This window comes from Amblyraja radiata, chromosome 21 (genome assembly GCF_010909765.2).
Source record: "Amblyraja radiata isolate CabotCenter1 chromosome 21, sAmbRad1.1.pri, whole genome shotgun sequence".
Classification (NCBI taxonomy): Eukaryota; Metazoa; Chordata; class Chondrichthyes; order Rajiformes; family Rajidae; genus Amblyraja; species Amblyraja radiata.
The window spans coordinates 42,469,917-42,497,416 of NC_045976.1; the positions used below are offsets into that span (position 1 = coordinate 42,469,917).

General features: G+C 49.1%; 1 protein-coding gene across 1 annotated transcript in view; it reads left to right on the forward strand.

The window, feature by feature from the left end:
* Positions 1–4,245: 4,245 nt before the first annotated feature.
* Positions 4,246–27,500, forward strand: part of camk1d (calcium/calmodulin dependent protein kinase ID) — a gene marked incomplete at its 5' end in the record, with an annotated part of 30,087 nt that continues 6,832 nt past the window's right edge. Inside the window, 5 exons of the mRNA XM_033039288.1 lie at positions 4,246–4,392; positions 7,304–7,430; positions 15,792–15,867; positions 20,588–20,700; positions 24,602–24,680. Of these exons, the coding sequence (XP_032895179.1) occupies positions 4,246–4,392; positions 7,304–7,430; positions 15,792–15,867; positions 20,588–20,700; positions 24,602–24,680 (542 nt within the window). The remainder of the gene's footprint in view (positions 4,393–7,303; positions 7,431–15,791; positions 15,868–20,587; positions 20,701–24,601; positions 24,681–27,500) is intronic.

Consider the following 27,500-nt stretch of genomic DNA (forward strand, 5'->3'; position numbering starts at 1 on the left):
TCTTAAAAAAAAATGTTGCTCTCGAAACTATGGGAAAGGTCGGCACTCTTCGAAAGCAAACGCTGCTTCCTGCAGACAGAGTCTGTGCGAGATTCATCGCCCATGTAGGTAATGGAACTAAAGGTGGGCACAGAGTGCTGGAGTAACTCAGCGGGTCAGGCAGCATCTGTGGAGAACATGGATAGGTGACGTTTCACAGAGTGCTGGAGTAACTCAGCTGGTCAGGCAGCATCTGTGGAGAACATGGATAGGTGACGTTTCACAGAGTGCTGGAGTAACTCAGCGGGTCAGGCAGCATCTGTGGAGAACATGGAAGTAGAGGTGGGAGGGTTAAACCATAGGCGAGAAAAGGCGGCAACAGATGACCCCAGGAAGGGTGGAGCCCACATTGGCCCATTGTTGGCTGGGGAAGGTGTGACAACAACCCAAATTGTCATCCATCCCTTCTCTCCAGAGATGCTGCCTGACCCGCTGAGTTACTCCAGCATTTCATGTCCATCTACTGATATAATTAGTTTAACAGAGGTGATTAGTTTAACTCGGCATCATGTTCAGCACGGACATTGTGGGCCGAAGGGCCTGTGCTGTACTGTTCTCTGTTCTATCTAAGATAACAAAAGTTGCAGTTAGAAGGAGTTGTGTGGATGGGAAGTTGGTTTCATGGCTCACTGCCTCCTCCCTGTGGAAATAGATGGTATTGCAATATTCTAGTGGGGGAAGGAACTGCAGATGCTGTTTTCTACCGAAGATGTGACAGTCAGTGGGTCAGCCAGCACCTCTGGAGAACATGAATAGGTGATGTTTTGGGTCAGGACCCTTACATGAGACCCTAGGGTCCCAACCCAAAATTTCACCCATTCCTTCTCTCCAGAGATGCTGCCCGTCCCGCTGAGTTACTCCGGCATTTTGTGTCCATCTTCGATTTAAACCAGCATCTGCAGTTCCTTCCTACACAAGGCAGCACGGTGGTGCAGCGGGTAGAGTTGCTGCCTCACAGCGCCAGAGACCTGGGTTCAATCCCGGCTACGGGCGCTGTCTGTACGGAGTTTGCACGTGTTTCCCGTGACCTGCGTGGGTTTTCTCCGGTTCCTCCGGTTTCCTCCCACACTCCAAAAATGCGCAGGTTTGTAGGTTAATTGGCTTTGGTAAAATTGTAAATTGTCCCTGGTGTGTGCAGGAAGGTGCTAGTGAGCGGGGATCGCTGGTCGGCGCGGAATCGGTGGGCCGAAGGGCCTGCGAGGCCATTGAAATTGACAAGTTATTAACATTGACGAGGCATTGAAATTGTCCAGCGATCGCTTAGATCAACACTTAACTCTATGAAACATAGTATTTTTGGCTTGCAGTGACAAAAAGATATCTTTAGCTATAAAAAAGAACTTTGTGTTTGAAAACAACTCATTGTTTTACGGAGTGACCGCTAGGTGGTCGGAGTGATCCCGTTACTCGGTTATAGCGGACAATCAGCAATAACAGGCACCAACATAACCATTATAACCAGATACATCCAGAACCAGGGGCCACACAGTTTAAGAATAAGAGGTCGGCCATTTAGGACTGAGATGAAGAAAAAATGTTTTCACCCAGAGAGTTGTGAATCTGTGGACTTCTCTGCCACAGAAGGCAGTGGAGGCCAATTCACTGGATGTTTTCAAGAGAGAGTTAGATTTAGCTCTCAGGGCTAACGGAATCGAGGGATATGGGGAGAAGGAGGAACGGGGAACTGATTCTGGATGATCAGCCGTGATCATTTTGAGTGGCGGAGGTAGACAAAAATGCTGGAGAAACTCAGCGGGTGAGGCAGCATCCATGGAGCGATGGAATAGGTGACGTTTCGGGTCGAGACACTTCTTCAGACTGATGTGGGGGTGGGGGGGGGGGTGGGTGGGGCGGAAAGAAGAAAGGAAGAGGCGGAGACAGTGGGCTGTGGGGGAGCTGGGAAGGGGAGGGGAAGGAGGGAGAAAGTAGGGACTACCTGAAATTGGAGAAGTCAATGTTCATCCCGCTGGGGTGTAAACTGCCCAAGCGAAATATGAGGTGCTGCTCTTCCAATGGCGGTGCTGGCCCGAAGGGCTGAATGGCCTCCTCCTGCACCTATTTTCTATGTTTTCCATAACGAGGGGTTACGGTATGTGTGTGCATTCTCACGCTGCCTTGCCCCCCGAGGATTTAGGTCCTAATCTCCAGAGCCTTGTGTCTGTCTCGGTACGTAGACGTCTGAGCAGCTGTGCTGCTGGAGGGAGTCTCTGAGATGGATGGCACGGACCTATCACAGTGGGAGCAGGGTTGATGCCGTGGGAAGAACATTTCTCTTAATCTGCGTTCCTCCTCGTGACACGGACCAGTTCTTGTTTATGTCCCTTGTGGGCCCCACATTGGCGTCCAACTCGAGCGACCTGCTGACCTCCATGTTATTGAAAGCCTTGGGGCTTCTGTAGAGACCTGGACCGTGCCCAGAATCCCACCAGGAGGCGCCAGAGAAGACCCGCCCCACAGTTTGCTCATTTGGGAAAAACGTTTGGCCAGTCTCACCTTCAACGTGCCGTCTGTCCATGGACCCCCCACGTGAAGCATTGGAGGTCATTGCCTACAGGGAGGTTGCGATACACAGTGGTGTTAGAGTTGCTGCCTCAAGGGCCTGTCCCACTTGGGCCACATTTTCGGTGACAGCCTGAAAAGAGGTTGTGGCGACATGGTTGTGGCGTGGTCGTTGCGTGGTCGTGGCGTGGTCGTGGCGTGGTCGTGGCGTGACGCATGGTGTCTCCCTGCCACCCCTGGATTTTACAATGTTCAAAACCTTCAGGCGACATCTGGGTGTCTTATCAATAGACAATAGACAATAGACAATAGGTGCAGGAGTAGGCCTTTCAGCCCTTCGAGCCAGCACCGCCATTCAATGTGATCATGGCTGATCATCCCCAATCAGTACCCCGTTCCTGCCTTCTCCCCATATCCCCTGGCTCCGCTATCTTTAAGAGCCCGATCTAGCTCTCTCTTGAAAGCATCCAGAGAACCGGCCTCCACCGCCCTCTGAGGCAGAGAATTCCACAGACTCACCACTCTCTGTGAGAAAAAGTGTTTCCTCGTCTCCGTTCTCATCGTGCCGTGCGCCCTGTCACACGCTGACGTACGCTGTCCTGCGGGGGACGACCGGTGACGCCTGGATATAAAACGCCGACTTATCCATTTAAAAAGTTATTGCTCCTTAGATTTATTGTAGATAAGTTAAATTCCAATGTGACTATTACACTTCGGTGAAACCTTCTTGCGTTGTGAAGGCGGGTGACGCGGAGTGTCGTAGCTCGACGTGTCGGTGGCGCGGAGCGTCGGACAGCTTGACGGTCTCTAGGGCGTCAGTCGCTGACATTCGCAGTCGCCGAAAAAATCACACAGTGAGACAGGCCCTTTACAGTGAACTTGAGTGTAGTTTATTGTCCCGTGTACCGAGGTACAGTGAAAAGCTTTTGTTGCGTGCTAACCAGTCAGCGGAAAGACAATACATGATTACAATCGAGCCGTCCACAGTGTACAGATACAGGATAATAAAGGGAATAACGTTTAGTGCAAGGTAAAGCCAGCAAAGTCCAATCAAGGATAGTCCGAGGGTCACCAATGAGGTAGATAGTAGTTCAGGACCGCTCTCTGGTTGTGGCAGGATATCAGTTAGTGAAAATGACTGATATCCCACCACCATCCCTTCTTCAGACCGAAGAAGTCTGAAGAAGGGTTTCGGCCCGAAACGTCGTCTATTTCCTTCGCTCCATAGATGCTGCTGCACCCGCTGAGTTTCTCCAGCAGTTTTGTCTACCTACTGATATCTGATGAGAAGGAATGGGTGACGTTTCGGGTTGAGACCCTTCTTCATGTCTCGACCCGAAACATCGCCCTTACCTTCTCTCCAGAGACGCTGCCTGTCCCGCTGAGTTACTCCAGCATTTTGTGTCCACCTTCGATGTGAACCAGCATCTGCAGTTCTTCCTTACACATCTATTCACTGTTGTGTAACGTTAGAACCTCCACCAATGTAAAGCACTTTGGCCAACGAGGGTTGTTTTTTAAATGTGTTATAGAAATAAAAGTGACTTGACTCGTTCTAAAATCAGTTCCCGCTTTCTCCCTGTAATCCCTTGATTCCTTATCAACCTTTGGCGATTGCCGTCGTGATTACAATCGAGCCGTGTACAGTGTGTAGATCTACGCCCTTGACCTTTCACCTCCCTCCCTTTAACCTCTCACCCTCTGCCTCTTCCCAGGGTATCGGGGGGTGAGCTGTTCGACCGCATCGTGGAGAAGGGATTCTACACGGAGAAAGACGCCAGCACGCTGATCCGGCAAGTCTTGAACGCCGTCCAGTATCTCCACAAAATGTGTATTGTCCACCGGGACTTGAAGGTAGGTCCCACCTTCACTGACCAGGGCTGGAGATGAAGGGGGGGGGGGTGGTCAAAGAACAGGGGGGGAGGGGGCAAGGTGGAGGAAAGTCGATCGATCGATCGATTGATTGAGAGATATTCTCTTGATACTTATTCATAAGATCATAAGTGATAGGAGCAGAATTAGGCCATTCGGCCCATCAAGTCCACTCCGACATTCAATCATGGCTGATCTACGATGAGCGTTTGTCGGCACTGGGCTGGAGTTTAGAAGAATGAGAGGGGAACTCATTGAAACTTACCGAATAATGAAAGGCCTGGATAGAGTGGATGTGGAGGGGATGATTCCACTAGTGGGAGAGTCTAGGACCAGAGGTCACAGCCTCAGAATTAAAGCACTTTCTTTTAGGAAGGAGATGAGGAGGAATTTCTTCAGTCAGAGGGTGGTGAATCTGTGGAATTCTTTGCCGCAGACGGCTGTGGAGGCCAAGTCAGTGGATATTTTTAAGGCAGAGTTTGATGGATTCTTGATTAGTACGGGTGTCAGAGGTTATGGGGAGAAGGCAGATCGTAACCTCCTCCTAACCCCATTCTCCTGCCTTCTCCCCATAACCCCTGACACCCGTATTCCTTGGAGCGCAGGAGGGTGAGGGGTGATTTATAGAGGTGTACCAAATCATGAGGGGGGTGGCGGGGTGATAGGTTAAATGCACAGAGTCCTCTTGCCCAAAGTAGGGGATTCTTGAACCAGAGGACATAGGTTTGGGTGAGGGGGGGAGATAGTTGAAGCAGGTGCCATCGCAATGTTTAAGAAACATTTAAGCTAGGTAGTGTAGGAAAGAACTGCCGATGCTGGTTTAAATCTAAGGTAGACGCAAAGTGCTGGAGTAACTCAGCGGGACAGGCAGCATCTCTGGAGAGAAGGAATGGGTGACGTTTCGGGTCGTGACCCTTCTTCAGATAGGGCAGGTTTAGAGGGATATGGGCCAAATGCAAGCAGTGTTGAAGGGTCTCGACCGGAAACATCGCCCTTTCCTTCTCTCCAGAGATGCTGCCTGTCCCGCTGAGTTACTCCAGCTTTTTGTGCCTATCTTCAGTGTAAACCAGCTTCTGCAGGTCCTTCCTACACTAGTGTAGATGGGGCGTTTAGGAGGGTGGTTTAGACACTGGAGTAACTCAGCGGGACAAGCAGTATCTCAAGAGAAAAGGAATGGGTGACGTTTTGGGTCGAGACCCTTCTACACAAGTCCCACCTGCCTGCGTTTGGCCCATATCCCTCTAAACCTGCCCTATCCTTGTACCTGTCTAAATGTTTCTTAAATGTTGCGATAGTCCCAGCCTCAACTACTTCCCCCTTACATCAAAGGGTTTGAACCCTAAAACATCACCTATTCCTTCTCTCCACAGATGCTGCCTGGCCCGCTGAGTTACTCCAGCACTCTGTGAAACGTCACCTATCCACGTTCTCCACAGATGCTGCCTGACCCGCTGAGTTACTCCAGCACTCTGTGAAACGTCACCTATCCATGTTCTCCACAGATGCTGCCTGACCCGCTGAGTTACTCCAGCACTCTGTGAAACGTCACCTATCCATGTTCTCCACAGATGCTGCCTGACCCGCTGAGTTACTCCAGCACTCTGTGAAACGTCACCTATCCATGTTCTCCACAGATGCTGCCTGACCCACTGAGTTATGGTGCAGCAGCATTTATGGAGCTAAGGAAATAGGCAACGTTTCGGGCCGAAATCCTTCTGGAAATAGGCAACGTTTCGGGCCGAAACCCTTGCGGGTTTCGGCCCAAAACATTGCCTATTTCCTTAGCTCCATAGATGCTGCCTGACCCGCTGAGTTACTCCAGCACTCTGTGAAACGCCACCTATCCATGTTCTCCACAGATGCTGCCTGACCCGCTGAGTTACTCCAGCATTCTGTATTTAGATGAAGTATAGATGGGGCATGTTGGCCGTTTTGGGCTAGTTGGGCCGAAGGGCCTGTTTCCATGCTGGATCATTCTATGAGGGGCTATGTTTGAGTTGACCAGAGTGGTGTTTCTGTCAGTGTAGGAATGTTTTGACCAGGTGGTTTGGTTGAGGGCCACACATCACCCCATCACGTGGACTCAACATATGGAGTCTTTCGCTTGGCAACCCATTGCTGGTATTAGCCGCTCAGACCACAGTTTACTGACGAGGGTGATAATCCCATCACACTGGATTATGTTGCCAATATATCTTCATTCGTCAACATCATGGCTCCGTCTCGTTAGATCAAGCGATCAAAGACTGAGGCACCGCTGAAACATGATGCCACACGTTTGTCCAGCTGTGATCAGACGATCTATTATCCTGAACAACCACAGCCAGAGGTCCTTGGAAATGCACATTTCTAAGAAATTCAGATCATCACAGGATTTCAACTTGAAACAGGGAGATTTAGTTCAGAGATACAGCGCGGAAACAGGCCCTTCGGCCCATCGAGTCCACACCGACCAGCGATCCCCGCACATTAACTATCCTACACACACTAGGGACAATGTTACATTTACACCAAGCCAATTAACCTGCAAACCTGTACGGCTTTGGAGAGGGGGAGGAAACCCACGCAGGTCACGGGGAAGGGAGAGTGTTTTGTTGTCCTGTGTCCCAGATAGAACAACGACATTCTTACTTGCAGCGGAGGCGTTGACTATGAACTAAACTGTGCTGTGTGGCGTTTAAGAGACTTTTGGATGAGCATATGGGCATGCAGGAAATGGAGGGATATGGATCATATGCAGACAAGGAATTTAGTTTAGTTTGGCATCGTGTCCCAGCACAGGCATCGTGGGCCGAAGGGCCTCTTCCAGCGCAGTAATGTTCTCACTTCCGTGTCTCACGCAGTCCAAATGAAAACGGTTGTGTGTGTTTTTTCTTCTCTGATCTTTACTCAGCCAGAAAACCTCTTGTACTTCAGCCCGGATGAAGAGTCTAAAATAATGATCAGCGACTTTGGTTTGTCCAAGATGGAGGGTTCGGGTGACGTCATGTCCACCGCCTGCGGTACCCCCGGCTATGTTGGTGAGTGGTGACCTACAGTAGCTCAATGGATCAATGGTCAATGGTTAATTGGTGCAAGGTTATATTGGTTCATTGGGTCAATGGGACAATGGTTCATTAGATCAATGGTCAATGGTCATTGGTTCAATGGTCATTGGTTCAATGGGACAATGGGACAATGGTTCATTAGATCAATGGTCAATGGTCATTGGTTCAATGGTCAATGGTCATTGGTTCAATGGTTCAATGGTCATTGGTTCAATGGTTCAATGGTCATTGGTCAATGGTCATTGGTTCAATGGTCATTGGTTCAATGGGACAATGGGACAATGGTTCATTAGATCAATGGTCAATGGTCATTGTTCAATGGTCAATGGTTCAATGGTCAATGGTCATTGGTTCAACGGTTCAATGGTCATTGGTTCAATGGTCATTGGTTCAATGGTCAATGGTCATTGGTTCAATGGTTCAATGGTCATTGGTTCAATGGTTCAATGGTCATTGGTTCAATGGTTCAATGGTCATTGGTTCAATAGTCAATGGTCATTGGTTCAATGGTCAATGGTCATTGGTTCAATGGTTCAATGGTCATTGGTCAATGGTCATTGGTTCAATAGTCAATGGTCATTGGTTCAATGGTTCAATGGTCATTGGTTCAATGGTCAATGGTCATTGGTTCAATGGTACTTTATTGTCACATGTACGGGCAGATGGGGCTCGTCAGCCTGGGAAGGCAGTCCATCTAGGAACGGGAAAACTCTGATTTAAAACCTCCACTGCCTTGTGGCCATATCCAATCATGGAAAAGGCTCCAGGAGTAAACCTCAAGACAAATCCGGAGTCGGAGCCCCTAAGGCAGTTCGTCGTTGTCTACAACCTCGCTCTGGCAGCTCCTGCGACGGCGCTGGTGCCAAACTGTAACGGCCCTGCTGTTCCTTTGGATCGATCAGCGACGTGGAGAGGGGGGGACGTGCTGCATGGGCAACAGCCTGTCCTCCATATGACATTGATTGCCCAGGCTTGCATCCGACCACACATCACCCATGGTCAGTCATGACCGAGGGGAGCCTCCTACCTAGAGTATAGTGAAATTGTCGATGTCCACCGCCCCTATCACCTGAAAGCTATGCCATCCACTATTTCCACTGGGAGAAAATATTTTGACTGTCTACCCTATCTATAATCTCACAACTTCTACCAGGTCTGCCAGTAACCTCTGGCATTCCAGATAACCCAATCCCAGTCAGTCCAACCTCTCCCTATCACTAATATCCCCTAATCCAAACACCCTTTCGGTATTCCTCCACTGCACCCTTTCCAAAGCCTCCACATCCTTCCTGACCTCGGGTGCTGTCTATGTGGAGTTCGCGCATTCTCCCTGGGAACTGCATAAAACTAGTAAGAAGGGGTAATCTATGGTCGGTCTGGACTCGATGGGCCGAAGGGTCTGTTTCCATGCTGTATTACTCTATGACTACAGATGCTGGAAAAGTTTAGAGGGATAGATCGTAAGGTCATGAGGAATAGGAGTAGAACGAGGCCATTCGGCCCATCAAGTCTACCCCGCCATTCAATCATGGCTGATCTATCTCTCCCTCCTAACCCCATTCTCATGCCTTCTCCCCATAACCCCTGGCACCCGTACTAATCAAGAATCTATATATCTCTGCCTTAAATATATCCGTTGACTTGGCCTCCACAGCCGTCTGTGGCAATGAATTCCAAAGATCTCCACAGATGCTGCCTGACCCGCTGAGTAACTCCAGCCCTCTGTGAAACGTCACCTATCCATGTTGTCCACAGATGCTGCCTGACCCGCTGAGTTACTCCAGCACTCTGTGAAACGTCACCTATCCATGTTCTCCACAGATGCTGCCTGACCCGCTGAGTTACTCCAGCACTCTGTGAAACGTCACCTATCCACGTTCCCCACAGATGCTGCCTGACCCGCTGAGTTACTCCAGCACTCTGTGAAACGTCACCTATCCATGTTCTCCACAGATGCTGCCTGACCCGCTGAGTTACTCCAGCACTCTGTGAAACGTCACCTATCCATGTTCTCCACAGATGCTGCCTGACCCGCTGAGTTACTCCAGCACTCTGTGAAACGTCACCTATCCACGTTCCCCACAGATGCTGCCTGACCCGCTGAGTTACTCCAGCACTCTGTGAAACGTCACCTATCCATGTTCTCCACAGATGCTGCCTGACCCGCTGAGTTACTCCAGTACTCTGTGAAACGTCACCTATCCATGTTCTCCACAGATGCTGCCTGACCCGCTGAGTTACTCCAGCACTCTGCATCCCTCCCTACAGCTCAGACCTTCATATCCCGGCAACGTCCTCGTAAATCTTCCCCGCGCTCTTTCCAGCTTTACGACATCGAACCAGACTCCATAAATCCCAGCGTGATATCCTGACGAAATTCAAAATCCCATTATATTATCCCAGGCTTATTCTGATGCTCTGATTAAATATCCATGGAGCGATGATCCCAGCTTGGGATCGCAAACCTGCTCTGGGTCAACTATCTTCCTGTGGTTACAATTAAAAACCAAAGTAACAATTCCGGGGAGATTAAGGCAAATTAGGGCAGATTTTCTCCGCATTATTTCCACTCCGCACACGGGCCAGACGCAGCGGAATAAAAATTAGGTCAGTCTTTCACCAGTTGCTTTGAATTACCAGGCTGATTATTAGCAGATCCTAAACCTGCTTCTCATCCCCCTTGCTCCTGCCACAAGGAACATTACTTCACATTTTAAAAAAAACCCTGACTTTATTTCTCTGTTGAAACGGCGACACGTATAATCATTCTCAGACTCCTTCCCCGCCGCCAGGATTATTGCCTTGGATCCGATCCCAATCCCAGCGAGGTAGGAGAGGAACAAGGAGGAGGACCAGACAGCAGGAACGAAGGCATCTCAGTCAGTTCTAGGTTTAAAGATCCAGCGTGGAAACCGACCCTTCGCCAGACCGAGTCCACGCCGACCAGCGATCCCAATAGACAATAGGCACAGGAGTAGGCCATTCGGCCCTTCGAGCCAGCACCGCCATTCAATATCATCATGGCTTCTTCTTCTTCTTGCGTACGGCGTGCACAGCCTAAAGCTGTAGGACAACTCGTTCTATTTGATCTTATTTGATTGTGCACGCCGGGTCGATTGCATTCGTCGAAACAGGGTTGCAATCTCCCCACCCCTTCATGGCTGATCATCCCCAATCAGTACCCCGTTCCTGCCTTCTCCCCATATCCCCTGACTCCGCTATCTTTAAGAGCCCTATCCAGCTCTCTCCTAAAAGCATCCAGAGAACCGGCCTCCACCGCCCTCTGAGGCAGAGAATTCCACGGACTCACAACTCTCTGTGTGAAAAAGTGTTTCCTCGTCTCTGTTCTAAATGGCTTACCCCTTGTTCTTAAACTGTGTGGCCCCTGGTTCTGGTCTCCCCCAACATCGGGAACATGTTTCCTGCCCCTAGCGTGTCCAAACCCTTAATAATCTTATATGTTTCAATAAGATACCCTCTCATCCTTCTAAACTCCAGAGTGTACAAGCCTAACCGCTCCATTCTCTCAGCATATGACAGTCCCGCCATCCCGGGAATTAACCTTGTAAACCTACGCTGCACTCCCTCAATAGCAAGAATGTTCTTCCTCAAATTAGGGGACCAAAACTGCACACAATACTCCAGATGTGGTCTCACTAGGGCCCTGTACAACTGCAGACCAGCATTATCCTACACATCAGAGACAATTTACAATCTTATCGAAGCTATTTAACCTACAAAGCTTCAGGAAGGAACTGCAAATGCTGGTTTACACCGAAGGTAGACACAAAATGCTGGAGTAACTCAGCGGGTCAGGCAGCATCTCCAGAGAGAAGGAATGGGCGACGTTTGTCTTGACTCAAAACACCACCCGTTCCATCTCTCCAGAGATGCTACCTGACCCGCTGAGTTACACTATTCCAGCATTTATCTTCAACCTATCAACATGCACGTCTTTGGAGTGTGTGTGGAAACCGGAGCACCCGGAGAAAACCCACGTGGTCACAAGGAGACGTGCAAACTCCGTACAGACAGCACCCATAGCGAGGATCGAACCTGAGTCTCTGCCACTGTGCCGCCCCTAATATAGAGTCATGGAGCGTGAAAACAGGCCCTTCAGCCCAACTTGCCCACACCGACCAACCTGTCCCATCTACACTAGTCCCACCTGCCCCGCGCTTGGTCCATATCCCTCCAAACCTGTCCTATCCATGTACCTGTCTAACTGTTTCTTAAACATTGCAATAGTCCCAGCCTCAACTACCTCCTCCAGCAGCTTGTTCCATACACCCACCACCCTCTGTGTGAAAAAGCTACCCTTCAGATTCCTATTAAATCTGTCCCCCTTCACCTTGAACCTGTGTCCTCTGGTCCTCGATTCCCCTACTCTGGACAAGAGACTCTGTGTATCTACCCGATCTATTCCTCTCATGATTTTGTACACCTCTATATGATCACAACTCAACCATGCTCCAAGGAATAGAGACCCAGCCTACTAAACCTCTCCTTGTAGACCTTCGGACTAACTTGAATCGGATTTTATTGCACTTTATCTTGCACTAAAGTTATTCTCTTTATCCAATATCTGTACACTGTGGACAATTTGGTTGTAATTACGTATAGAGTCTCCGCTGACTAGTTAGCACGCAACTAAAAGCTTTTCACTGTACCTCGGTACACGTGACAAGTGTAGGATTATTGGGGCGTCCCGTTGCGCAGCGGGTAGAGCTGCTGCCTCACAGCGCCAGAGACCCGGGTTCGATCCTGACTACGGGCGCTGTCTGTACGGAGTTTGTACGTTCTCCCCGTGACCCGTGTGGGTTTTCTCCGGGTGCTCCGGTTTCCTCCCACACTCGAAAGATGTGCGGGTTTGTAGGTTAATTGGTTTGGTATCGATGTAAATTGTCCCGAGTGTCCCGAGCGCAGAAACAGGCCCTTCGGCCCAACAAGTCCATGCTGTCCAGCGATCTCCGCACACTAGCACTATCCTACACACACTGGGGACAATTTACTATTTTCACCGAAGCCCATTAACCCACAAACCTGTACGTCTTTGGAGAGTGGGAGGAAACCGGAGCACCCGGAGAAAACCCACGCAGGTCACGGGGAAACGGTTTGGAAAGAGCTGCCAGAGGAGGTCTGAAGAGGGGTCCCGACTTGCAACGTCACCCATCCTTTCTCTTCAAAGAAAAGACTAGGCTTGTATTCACTGGAGTTTAGAAGGATGAGGGGGTATCTTATGGAAACATATTAAATTATAAAAGGACAGGACAAGCTAGATGCAGGAAAAATGTTCCCAATTTTTGGACTGGGCGAGTCCAGAACCAGGGGCCACAGTCTTAGAATAAAGGGGAGGTCATTTAAGACTGAGGTGAGAAAAAACATTTTCACCCAGAGAGTTGTGAATTTGTGGAATTCCCTGCCACAGAGGGCAGTGGAGGCCAAGTCACTGGATGGATTTAAGAGAGAGTTAGATAGAGCTCTAGGGGCTAGTGGAGTCAAGGGATATGGGGAGAAGGCAGGCACGGGTTATTGATAGGGGACGATCAGCCTTGATCACAATGAATGGCGGTGCTGGCTCGAAGGGCCGAATGGCCTCCTCCTGCACCTATTGTCTATGTTTCTATGTTTCTATGTTAAAGATGCTGCTTGACCTGTTGTGTTACTCCAGTCATCTGTGTCTGTCAAACATGTGCAGTTCCTTTCTATACCCTTGATTGTATTTCTGTATGGTACATCCGACCTGTTTGGATAGCATGCGTCGCAGAGCTTTTCACTGTACCTCAGTACACGTGACTACAGTAAAACTGAACCTAATACAAATGGGATTGGTGTAAGATTCATGTAAATGAGAGGTGATGATCAGTACAGACTCGATGGGCCGAACTGCCTGCTCCTGTGCTGCATTATGGTTTTATCTGCATTCAGCACTTCATAGGTTCATAAGTTCTAGTAGCTGAATGAGGCCATTCGGCCCATCGAGTCCACTCCGCCATTCAATCATGGCTGATCTATCTCTCCCTCTCAACCCCATTCTCCTGCCTTCTCCCCATAACCCCTGACACCCGCACTAATCAAGAATCTATCTATCTCTGCCTTAAAAATATCCACTGACTTGATCTCTACAGCCGTCTGTGGCAATGAATCCCACAGATTCACCACCCTCTGGCTAAAGAAATTCCTCCTCATCTCCTTCCTAAAGGAACGTCCTTTAATTCTGAGGCTGTGCCCTCTGGTCCTAGACTCTCCCACTAGTGGAAACATCCTCTCCACATAACCATATAACCATATAACAATTACAGCACGGAAACAGGCCATCTCGGCCCTACAAGTCCGTGCCGAACAACTTTTTTCCCTTAGTCCCACCTGCCTGCACTCATACCATAACCTTTCCATTCCCTTCTCATCCATATGCCTATCCAATTTATTTTTAAATGATACCAACGAACCTGCCGCCACCACTTCCACTGGAAGCTCATTCCACAACGCTACCACTCTCTGAGTAAAGAAGTTCCCCCTCATATTACCCCTAAACTTCTGTCCCTTAATTCTGAAGACACTATCCAGGCCTTTCGCTGTTCGGCAAGTTTCAATGAGGTCCCCCCCCCCATCCTTCTGAACTCCAGCAAGTCACAGGCCCAGTGCCGTTCAGAGTTCCACTACGCACATGTTAAAACCACATGAACTGGGCTCCAAGTTTCACCGCATTTCACTACCCAATAAAATATCACTCCACTTTAGTATCAGTTGAGAACTGCTGCCTTGTAGACTGGAGACACCATTGAGATTAAAGGCATGAAGGAAGTATTCTCTGATTTACAACTTGTGGTGCATTAAATGGGATGTGTGCCAGAGTAGTTTTGGAACGCCAGCCCGCACGTGCGAATGGAAGCCAAGGGTCTTATCCCGATTCTTTTTTTTGTTGGTTCACATGCTTGATCAATGGTGTTTTATCATGAATGTTTTATTATTATTAATGTTCAGTGTTTTCTGAGTCATTCGTAACTGTCACTGTGTGTCATGTTGGTAGACAAAAATGCTGGAGAAACTCAGCGGGTGCAGCAGCATCCATGGAGCGAAGGAAATAGGCAACGTTTCGGGCCGAAACCCGGAAGGGTTTCGGCCCGAAACGTTGCCTATTTCCAGAAGGGTTTCGTCCCGAAACGTTGCCTATTTCCAGAAGGGTTTTGTCCAAGAAACGTTGCCTATTTCCAGAAGGGTTTCGTCCCGAAACGTTACCTATTTCCAGAAGGGTTTCGTCCCGAAACGTTGCCTATTTCCAGAAGGGTTTCGTCCCGAAACGTTGCCTATTTCCAGAAGGGTTTCGTTCCGAAACGTCGCCTATTTCCAGAAGGGTTTCGTCCCGAAACTTTGTCTATTTCCAGAAGGGTTTCGTCCCGAAACGTTGCCTATTTCCAGAAGGGTTTCGTCCCGAAACGTTGCCTATTTCCAGAAGGGTTTCGTCCCGAAACGTTGCCTATTTCCAGAAGGGTTTCGTCCCGAAACGTTGCCTATTTCCAGAAGGGTTTCGTTCCGAAACGTTGCCTATTTCCAGAAGGGTTTCGTCCCGAAACGTTGCCTATTTCCAGAAGGGTTTCGTCCCGAAACGTTGCCTATTTCCAGAAGGGTTTCGTCCAAGAAACGTTGCCTATTTCCAGAAGGGTTTCATCCCGAAACGTTGCCTATTTCCAGAAGGGTTTCGTCCCGAAACATTGCCTATTTCCAGAAGGGTTTCGTCCCGAAACGTTGCCTATTTCCTTTGCTCCATAGAGATGAGAGATGAGAAAATCATTTTTCACACAGAGAGTGGTGAATCTGTGGAATTCTCTGCCACAGAAGGTAGTTGAGGCCACAGTTCATTGGCTATATTTAAGAGGGGGTTAGATGTGGCCCTTGTGGCTAAACGGATCAGGGGGTATGGAGAGAAGGCAGGTATGGGATACTGAGTTGGATGATCAGCCATGATCATATCGAATGGCGGTGCAGGCTCGAAGGGCCAAATGGCCTACTCCTGCACCTATTTTCTATGTTTCTATGTTTCTATTTCCAGAAGGGTTTCAGGCCGAAACGTTGCCTATTTCCTTCGCTCCATAGATGCTGCTGCACCCGCTGAGCTTCTCCAGCATTTTTGTGCACCTTCGATTTTCCAGCATCTGCAGTTCCTGTATGTCATGTTGTTACTTGTGGGCGGAGCACCAAGGCAAATTCCTTGTATGTGAATACTTGGCCAATAAACTTACTTACTCTCTCTGAGCCTAGTCTGCTGGGAATGGTGGAAGTCCAGTGCCTGCTTTAATCCCCTTTACAATCTATTCTCCTTCTTCTCTTCCACAGCTCCAGAGGTCCTTGCCCAGAAACCCTACAGCAAGGCGGTCGATTGTTGGTCTATCGGAGTCATTGCCTATATTCTGTGAGTATGTCACCTCTCGCCCAATGTTGCAATGGATATCAACACAGAGGGCTGTCCATCCCACAAAACATAGGAGCAGAATTATAGACAATAGACAATAGGTGCAGGAGTAGGCCATTCGGCCCTTCGAGCCAGCACCGCCATTCACTGTGATCACGACTGATCAACCGGAATCAGTACCCCGTTCCTGCCTTCTCCCCATACCCCCTATCTTTAAAAGCCCTATCTAGCTCTCTCTTGAAACTATCCAGAGAACCGCCCTCTGAGGCAGAGAATTCCACAGACTCACAACTCTCTGTGCGAAAAAGTGTTTCCTCGTCTCCGTTCCAAATGGCCGACCCCTTATTCTTAAACTGTGGCCCCTGGTTCTGGACTCCCCCAATATCGGGAACATGTTTCCTGCCTCTAGCTTGTCCAAGCCCTTGCTTAATAATCTCATATGTTTCAATAAGATTCCCTCTCATCCTTCTAAACTCCACAGTATACAAGCCAGGGGGGGGGGAGGGGGGTGGGGCAGGGGGGGGGGAGGGGGGGGGGGGGAGGGGGGGGGGGCAGGGGGGATGTGAGAGGAAGGGGATCGATGGGGAGACATGCGGAGGGGAGATGAGCGTTTGAAGGGGGATTATTATTTTGATTTTCTTTGCGTTAGACTCCTGTTTTGTTACATCTCTGCTGCCTGACAGATGTGGCATTCCTTGGTTTATTTTATGGGTCTCCCAATCCACATTTCCCTGGTAGGTTTTGGAATTCATAAATTCCCTTTCCTTCTCCCTAATGTCTTCTGCCAAGGCCATTTTTCATACACATTGCATTTAATTTCCTGTTTCTCCCTGTGATAATTTTTACAACATACAGCCTTCAACAATTTCCCTTGGTTTCTCCTGCCTGTTTCCCTTTACATTCATTCATTCAAATAATTTTCTTCCATTTCAACAACCTTCCAGCCCTTTGGAATCGGCTCCTGAAATATACTAGACTTTGGGGCTTGTACACTCTGGAGTTTAGAAGGATGAGAGGATATCTTATTGAAACATATAAGATTATTGAGGGTTTGGACACGCTAGAGGCAGGAAACATGTTCCCGATGCTGGGGGAGTCCAGAACCAGGGGCCACACTGTTTAAGAATAAGGGGTCGGCCATTTAGAACGGAGACGAGGAAACACTTTTTCTCACAGAGAGTGGTGAGTCTGTGGGATTCTCTACCTCAGAGGGCGGTGGAGGCCGGTTCTCTGGATACTTTCAAGAGAGAGCTAGATAGGGCTCTTAAAGATAGCGGAGATAGGGAGAAGGCAGGAATGGGGTACTGATTGTGGATGATCAGCCATGATCACATTGAATGGCGGTGCTGGCTCGAAGGGCCAAATGGGCTACTCCTGCTCCTATTGTCTATTGTCTATTGTCTATTTTATTCCCTGTTATGTCCTCTCTTCAGTTTAAACATCCCCGTAAACACTAAACCCTCTCCCCCCCCACCCAAAATATTTGCACCGTCTGCCCAGTACTGTCTCCCCGTGGCCTGCGTGGGTTTTCTCCGGGTGCTCCGGTTTCCTCCCACACTCCAAAGAAGTGCAGGTGTGTAGGTTTAATTGGCTTGGTATTATTGTAAATTGTCCCTGGTGTGTGTAGGATAGTATTGGTGTGCGGGGATCGCTGGTCAGCGCGGACTCGATGGGCCGAAGGGCCTGTTTCCGCGCTGTACCTCTAAAGTCTAAAGCAGAAATGTCTGAAAGATTCAGTGAGGCTTGAACGGCAAACACCAGGCCCTCAAGCTGATTGTTGTCCCAATTAAACTCTGTTAAAACCTCAGGCACCCCTTGGAGTTCTCTCACACGTTCTGTGCAGGGGTGAGGTGTCGCATTAACTCGTTCCAAACTTTTCATGGAAGTTGGATGTTTTGTAAACTACCTCATATTCCCACAGAAAATAGCAGCAAAAAGATGTAATGTTCACCATATGAAAACCGCTAGCCAAACCTCCCCCTTCAACTTTTATTGCTATTTCCATCCTTTTTTTTATCATTTTTCATGCACTTAGTTTTTATTTTATTTTATCAGCGTTTTTGTGCTTTCCATGCAAGGGATTATTCAACTCGAATTAAAGGAAAGTGCATCAGAGAACATCTTAACAAACTGCCCCGACCTGAAACGTCACCTATTCCTTCTCTCCAGAAATGCTGCCTGACCCGCTGAGTTACTCCAGCACTCTGTGAAACGTCACCTATCCATGTTCTCCACAGATGCTGCCTGACCCGCTGAGTTACTCCAGCACTCTGTGAAACGTCACCTATCCATGTTCTCCACAGATGCTGCCTGACCCGCTGAGTTACTCCAGCACTCTGTGAAACGTCACCTATCCATGTTCTCCACAGATGCTGCCTGACCCGCTGAGTTACTCCAGCACTGTGAAACGTCACCTATCCATGTTCTCCACTGATGCTGCCTGACCCGCTGAGTTATGGTGCAGCAGCATCTATGAAGCGAAGGAAATAGGCAACGTTTCGGGCCGAAACCCTTCTGGAAATAGGCAACGTTTCGGGCCGAAACCCGGAAGGGTTTCGACCCGAAACATTGCCTATTTCCTTAGCTCCATAAATGCTGCCTGACCCGCTGAGTTACTCCAGCACTCTGTGAAACGTCACCTATCCATGTTCTCCACAGATGCTGCCTGACCCGCTGAGTTACTCCAGCACTCTGTGTCTAACTTAAGTTTATCATTAACATACATGTGGACAAAGCGGGTTTCACATGATTCAAGAGGTCATTTATCACGAGCGGCACAGTGGCGCAGCGGGTAGAGCTGCTGCCGCACAGCGCCAGAGACCCGGGTTCAATCCTGACTGCGGGTGCTGTCTGTACGGAGTTTGCACGTTCTCCCCGTGACCATCCTCCGGGTGCTCCGGTTAGTTGGTTTTGGTTGTCCCTAGTGTGTAGGATTGGGGTGATCGCTGGTCGGTACGGAATCAGTGGGCCGAAGGGCCTGTTTCCGTGCCGTATCTCTAAACAAACTATTAGGAACACAAAAATGCTGGAGAAACTCAGCGCGTGCAGCAGCATCTATGGAGCGAAGGAAATAGGCAACGTTTCAGGCCGAAACCCTTCTTCAGACTCAAACTAAACTCCTCTAAACTCCAGTACCCTAACAGATGAAGTCCTGGATGCCAAATGCTGTCTTCTCCACCCTCTCTACCTGTGCCACCACTTTAAGGGGACCATGGATTGGTACTCCTGGACCCTGGTAACATCCTTGTAAATCTTGACTGCTCTCTTTCTTCTTATGGGAGCAGAATTAGGCCATTCGGCCCATCAGGTCGACTCCGCCATTCAGTCATGGCCGACCTATTTCTCCCTCCTAACCCCATTCTCCTGCCATCTTCACATAACCCCAGACACTAATCGAGAATCTGTCAATCTCTGCCTTAAAAATATCCACTGACTTGGCCTCCACAGCCGTCTGTGGCAATGAATTCCACAGATTCACCACCCTCTGACTAAAGAAATTCCTCCTCATCTCCTTTCTAAAGGAACGTCCTTTAATTCTGAGGCTAGATTATTCTATTATTTATTTTTCTTTATTATTATTATTATTTCATTCTGACACTATTTCTGTTAAGAAAGAAGCAAGCAGAATCTAATCTAGAAAGTGCCTCCTGAGCTCCAAGGAGTAGAGTCCTAACCTGCCCATCCTCTCCCTGTCGCTCAGGCCCTCAAGTTGCTGGCAACATCCTTGTGAATCTTCTTACATCGGTTGAGAGGCTCAGATGTCTAATTTTAGCTTCCTGACATTTTTGTGGAATAATAATAGCAATTTTAGATCCACATTTGCTCATTACAATGAGTTCTGGTATGTGTGCAATGTAGAAAACTATTGTATCAGTTATCATCTGGCCACATAACTGATGACCTGGTGCCAGATTGAGAAATCGGTGGTTAGTTTTTACCCTATATGTGGAAATGTTGCTTTAGACTTCAGAGATAGAACGTTTAAACAGGCCCTTCGGCCCACCGGGCCCGTGCCGACCAGCGATCACCCCGTATACTAGCACTATCCCACACACTAGGGACAATTTACAATATTCACCGAAGCCAATCAACCAACAAACCCGCACGACTTCGGAGTGTGGGAGGAAACCGGAGCGCCCGGAGGAAACCCACGCAGGTCACGGGGAGTACATGCAAACTCCGTACAGGCAGCGGCCGTAGTCGGGATCGAACCTGACGCTGTGAGGCAGCAGCTCCACCCGCCGCGCAACCCTGCCGCCCCTAAATGTGGGAAATGAGGATGAGTGAGGGGAAAATAACCTCCTCACATCCACACATGGAATCGCTCTGCCAGACATACACACCACTGACACATTGCCTCTGGACGCTGGCATCTCCCATCCTTGGTGTTTCTTGCGAGAATGGAGCATTTCATGACTTGTCTGATCTCCAGCCGTCAGAGAGTGGAGGGTTGAGTTATTTATGATGAGCTACGAGCCCCAAAAACAGGTGAGATAGTGTGCGGGGATCGCTGGTCAGTGCGGGCTCGGTGGGCCGAAGGGCCTGTTTCCACGCTGTATCTCCAAACGGAAAAAAACAAAACTAAATGTTGCTGATATTTTTGGTCTAAATTCACTTGGGCCGTACTCTATGAGTGAGGAGAGACAAGGTATCTCTAAACTAAACTAAACTAAACTAAAACATCGTTATCAATGCTTGGATTTTTCTTTGTCCTGCTCAGGTTGTGTGGCTATCCGCCATTCTACGATGAAAACGACTCCAGACTCTTTGAACAGATACTGAGGGCAGAATACGAGTTTGACTGTCCATACTGGGACGACATCTCTGAATCTGGTAGGTTGCCAATGGTCAGTTTGTAAATTCATGTGGGTGGCGAGGGCGTGAGAGGCATGGCCATCTCCATCATCACCATCACCATCACCATCATCACCACCATCACCATCACCACCATCACCACCATCACCATCACCATCACCACCATCACCACCACCACCATCACCATCACCATCACCATCACCATCATCACAATCACCACCATCACCACCATCACCATCATCACCATCACCACCATCACCACCATCACCATCACCATCACCACCATCACCATCACCACCATCACCATCACCACCATCACCACCATCACCATCACCATCACCACCATCACCATCACCACCATCACCATCACCATCACCATCATCACCACCATCACCATCATCACCATCACCATCACCACCATCATCACCATCATCACCATCACCATCACCATCATCACCACCATCACCATCATCACCATCACCATCACCACCATCATCACCATCACCATCATCACCATCACCATCATCACTAGCATCACCACCATCACCATCACCACCATCACCATCACCATCACCATCACCATCACCACCATCACCATCACCACCATCACCATCATCACCATCACCATCATCACCATCACCATCATCACCATCATCACCATCACCACCATCACCATCATCACCATCACCATCATCACCAGCATCATCACCATCATCACCATCATCATCAACACCATCACCATCACCACCACCATCATCACCATCACCATCACCACCATCACCATCACCATCATCACCATCATCACCATCATCATCACCATCACCACCATCACCATCATCACCATCACCATCTCCATCATCACCATCATCACCATCACCATCATCATCATCACCATCATCACCATCACCATCACCATCATCACCATCACTAGCATCATCACCATCACCACCATCACCATCACCATCATCACCATCACCATCACCATCATCACCACCATCACCATCACCATCACCATCACCACCATCACCATCATCACCATCACCATCATCACCACCATCATCACCATCACCATCACCATCATCACCATCACTAGCATCATCACCATCACCATCATCACCATCATCACCATCACCATCATCACCATCACCATCATCATCACCATCACCACCATCACCATCACCACCATCACCATCATCACCATCACCATCACATCACCATCACCATCCATCACCACCATCACATCACCATCACATCACCATCACCATCACATCACCATCGACCATCATCACCATCACCATCACCATCATAACCACCATCACTCATCACCATCACCATCACCATCAGCCTCATCACAATTACCATTACACATCACCATTACCATTCACCAGCCCACCAGCACCATCACCATCATCACCATCACCATCACCATCATCACCATCACCATCACCATCACCATCATCACCATCCACCCTGGCCACCCTGCACCACTCTGCTCACATTCCTCCAGCTCTCATAGAGTCAGAGTGATACAGCGTGGAAGCAGGCCTTTCAGCTCAACTTGCCAACAGCAGCCAACATGTCCCACCTACACAAGTCCCACCTGCCTGTGTTTTACCCACATCACTCTAAACCTATCCCATCCAACTACCTGTCCAGCCATTGTGCCAGTCCCTGCCTCAACTACCTCCTCCGGCTGCTCATCCCATCCACCCTCCACCCTTTGTGTGTAAGAGACATCCCTCAGATTATGGATCAGCTGCAGGCCGCGGGGATTAGTTCAACTTGGCATCGTAGACGGAACGGACATTGTGGGCCCAAGGGGCTGTTCCTCATGCTGTACCGTTCCATCTTCTTTGTTCAACGATAAGGACAGGCCGCAGGAGTTGAAGACGTCACTATTTTCCCTTTTGTTCGTGTGCCAAGATGCCTCAATCATTCTTGTGTCTGAGCCTTGCACCGGGAACCATCTCTGTTGTGTCTCCGACTCCCGACTAGTGGGAGGTAATTCTATTTTTAAAACACTGGGGGGAAATTAATTAGCCGCTGCCAATTTGTCCAAATGCCAGCGAGCAGAATTATGTGTTAACGCAAAAGAAGATAAATACTGTCTCGAAATTCAAGCGAGCGAGCAGTCGCTCTGCCAGATTTATGCACCCGGCTGAGTTTTGTAAAACATTTCTTTTAAGTTTTGCCAACTGCAGTTGAACACTTTCTGCCATTGACTGCTTCAAAGAGGCTGCGTACCTTGAGAGGAGGCAGCAGATTAAGGCAACAATGTTGTCGCAGGGGAGATCATGTCTCGTGTCGATAAGGTTCGACCGTTCAATGCTTTTCCCACCACTGCGTACGGCGTGCACAGCCTAAAGTTGTAGGACAACTTATTTAAGAAGGAACTGTGCAGATGCTGGAAAATCGAAGGTAGACAAAAAAGCTGGAGAAACTCAGCGGGTGCAGCAGCATCTATGGAGCGAAGGAAATAGGTAACGTTTCGGGCCGAAACCCGGAAGGGTTTCGGCCCGAAACGTTGCCTATTTCCAGAAGGATTTCGGCCCGAAACGTCGCCTATTTCCAGAAGGGTTTCGTCCCGAAACGTTGCCTATTTCCAGAAGGGTTTCGTCCCGATACGTTGCCTATTTCCAGAAGGGTTTCGGCCCGAAACGTTGCCTATTTCCAGAAGGGTTTCGGCCCGAAACGTTGCCTATTTCCAGAAGGGTTTCGGCCCGAAACGTTGCCTATTTCCAGAAGGGTTTCAGCCCGAAACATTGCCTATTTCCAGAAGGGTTTCGGCCCGAGACGTTGCCTATTTCCTTCGCTCCATAGATGCTGCTGCACCCGCTGAGTTTCTCCAGCTTTTATGTCTACCTTGTAGGACAACTTGTTCTATTTGATCTTATTCGATTGTGCACGCCGGGTTGATTGCATTCGTCGAAACAGGGCGGACCACGTGAAGGTTGCAATCTCCCACCTTTAGAGATATAGCATGGAAACAGGCCATTCGGCCCACCGGGTCCACGCCGACCACCGATCCCCGCACACTAAAGGGCCTGTCCCACTTGTCGATTTTTTCGGCGACTGCCTCAGTCATTGACTGACGTATCAGGGTCGGCGAAAGATTTTGAAGCATCTCAAAATCTAGCAGCGACAAAAAAAATGTGGCGACACTTGAGGAAACGCCGCACGTCAATACATCATCACGCCGCGACTTTTTCGGTGACCTGGTACGTCAGTCAGTGATGCCGGCAGTCGCCGAAAAAAGTCGCCGTGGGACAAGCCCTTTAGTGTGCGGGGGTCGATGGTCGGCTTGGACTCGGTAGGCCGAATGGCCTGTTTCCATGCTATATCTTTAAAAACTGAGGTGGAAGATTGCAAGCTTCACGTGGTCCGCCCTGTTTCGACGAATGCAATCAACCTGGCGTGCACAATCAAATAAGATCAAATAGAACAAGTGGGACAGGCCCTTATACACTATCCTGCACACAAGAGAACCAATTTACATATTTTACCGAAGCCAATTAACCCACAAACCTGCAGGAAGGAACTGCAGATGCCGGTTTAAACTGAAGGCAGACACAAAAATCTGGAGTAACTCAGGCAGCATCTCTGGAGAGTGGGAATTCTGAAGAAGGGTCCCGACCCATTGCTTCTCTCCAGAGATGCTGCCTGTCCTGCTGAGTTACTCCAGCTTTTTGTGTCAACCTCCAAACCTGTACTTCTTTGGAGTGTGGGAGGAAACCGGAGCACCCGGAGAAAACCCACCCGGGTCACGGGGAGAACGTACAAACTCCGCACATGCGGCGCCCGTGGTCAGGATGGAACCCGGGTCTCTGGCGCTGTGAGGCAGCAGCTCTACCCGCTGCGCCACCTTTGCAATCTCATCCCACCGGGCCAAAGGTTTATTGTCATCTGTCCTTTCTTTCAGCGAAAGATTTCATCAAACGCTTGATGGAGAAAGACCCCAACAAACGCTACACGTGTGAACAAGCTTTGAGACACCCGTGGTGAGCTAGTTTACATTCCTTTTGCAAATGATTACAATCTCGATGCGGGATCAACAGGCTAATTCCCAGGATGGCGGGACTGACGTATGATGAAAGAATGGATCGACTGGGCTTGTATTCACTGGGATTTGGAAGGATGAGAGGCTATCTTGTAGAAACATAAAACATTCTTAAAGGTTTGGACGCGGTGCTGAATCGAAGGACCGGATGGCCTACTCCTGCACCTATTGTCTATTGACGGGCTAGATGCAGGAAAAATGATCCCGATGTTGGGGGAGTCCAGAATAAGGGGTAGACAGAAATGCTGGAGAAACTCAGCGGGTGAGGCAGCATCTATGGAGCGAAGGAATAGGTGACGTTTCGGGTTTCACCTATTCCTTCGCTCCATAGATGCTGCCTCACCCGCTGAGTTTCTCCAGCATTTCTGCCTACCTTAGATTTTTCCAGCATCTGCAGTTCTTCCTTAAAGAATAAGGGGTAGGCCATTTAGGACTGAGATGAGGAAAAGCATTTTCACCCAGAGATACACAAAAATGCTGGAGAAACTCAGCGGGTGCTGCAGCATCTAGGAGTAAAGGAAATAGGCAGCGTTACAGGCCGAAACCCTTCTTCAGTTGTGAATCTGTGGAATTCTCTGCCACAGAAGGCAGTGGAGGCCAATTCACTGGATGTATTCAAGAGAGAGTTAGATAGAGCTCTTAGGGCTAACGGGATCAAGGGACATGGGGAGTAAGCAGGAACGGGCAACTGATTCTGGATGATCAGCCATGATCATATTGAATGGCGGTGCTGGCTCGAAGGGCCGAATGGCCTACTCCTGCACCTATCGTCCATGATTCGACGTTTCCTGCTGATCCTATCTGTATCTCGCACGACTGCGAGAATTCCGCTGACGGACATAATTGCTTTGATTTGCGGTTCAAGTGATGCTGACTCATTAGCTTTCTGCAAACCGTTGCAGGCTGGGATTAAATATCCAAGACTAGAGGGCGCAGCTTTAAGGTGAGAGGGACAAAGTTTAGAGGAGATGTGCGGGGCAGGATTTTTTACACAGAGGGTGGGTGGGTGCCTGGAACGCGCTGCCAGGGGTGGTGGTGGAGGCAGATACGATAGTGGTGTTTAAGAGGCTTTTGGACGCGTGCATGGATATGCAGGGAGTGGATTAGTTTAAGTTTAGTTTGTTATTGTCACGTGTAGCGAGGTAGAGAAAAGGTTTTTGTTGCGTGCTATCCAGTCAGTGAAAATATTATAAATGGTTACAATCAAGCCCTTGACAGGGTACAGATACAGGATAAAGTTCAGTAAAGTCCATTTGAAGATGGTTTTGAAGGTCTCCAGTGAGGTAGATAGGATATCAGGGCTGCTCTCTAGTTGGTGAGAGGATGGTTCAATTGCCTTATAACAGCTGGGAAGAAAATGTCCCTGAATCTGGAGGTAGACAAAAATGCTGGAGAAACTCAGCGGGTGAGGCAGCATCTATGGAGCGAAGGAGTGTGCGACGTTTCGGGTCGAGACCTTTCTTCAGACTGCTCTGGAGGTGTGCGTTCGTTTTCACACTTCTGTACCTCTTGCCCGATGGGAGAGGGGAGAAGAGGGGGAGTGACCGGGGGGTGAGACTGGTCCTTGATGATGCTGCTGGCCTTGCCGAGGCAGCGTGAGGTGTAGATGGAGTCAACGGAAGGGAGGTTGGTTTGTGTGTGTGACGGTCTGGGCTGCGTCCACAATTCCCCGCAATTTCTTGCGGTCTCGGATGGAGCTGTTTCCAAACCGTGCCGTGATGCGTCCCGATAAAATGCTCCCCACGGCGCATCTGTAGAAGTTGGTGAGAGTTGTGTGGGACATGCTGAACTCTCTAAGGATGTAGAGGCGTTGCAGGCAGAGCAATTAGTTTAACTTTGCATCATGTTCAACACACACATTGTGGGCCGAAGGGCAGGTTCCATCTCTAAACTAAACCATATTCCACACTCTGTATCTTTCCCTTCGCTCTAACTATTGTGCTTGAGTTTGTAGAAACTAGATGCGGGTTTACCAAGGAAAGTCAAAGTGCTGGAGTAACTCAGCGGGTCAGGCAGCATCTGTGGAGAACATGGATAGGTGACGTTTCACAGAGTGCTGGAGTAACTCAGCGGGTCAGGCAGCATCTGTGGAGAACATGGATAGGTGACGTTTCGCAGAGTGCTGGAGTAACTCAGCGGGTCAGGCAGCATCTGTGGAGAACATGGATAGGTGACGTTTCACAGAGTGCTGGAGTAACTCAGCGGGTGCAGCAGCATCTATGGAGCTAAGGAAATAGGCAAAGTTTCGGGTCGAAACCCTTCCGGGTTTCGGCCCGAAACGTTGCCTATTTCCAGAAGGGTTTTGGCTCGAAACATTGCCTATTTCCTTCGCTCCATAGATGCTGCTGCACCATAACTCAACGGGCCAGGCAGCATCTGTGGAGAACATGGATAAGTGATGTTCCGGGTAGAAATCAGTCTGAAGAACGGTCCCGACCCAAAACATCACCTATCCATGTTCTCCACAGATGCTGCCTGACCCGCTGAGTTACTCCAGCACTCTGTGAAACATCACCTATCCATGTTCTCCACAGATGCTGCCTGACCCGCTGAGTTACTCCAGCACTCTGTGTCTGTATGTACTTGAATTTGACTTGATTGTATTTATTTATGTATTGTATTACCTAGACCAAAGAGCAGTACAGTACAGGAAATGGCCATTCATCCCATGGGTGCTGTCTGTACGGAGTTTGTACGTTCTACCTGTGACCTGTGTGGGTTTTCTCCGGGTGCTCCGGTTTCCTCCCACACTCCATAGGTC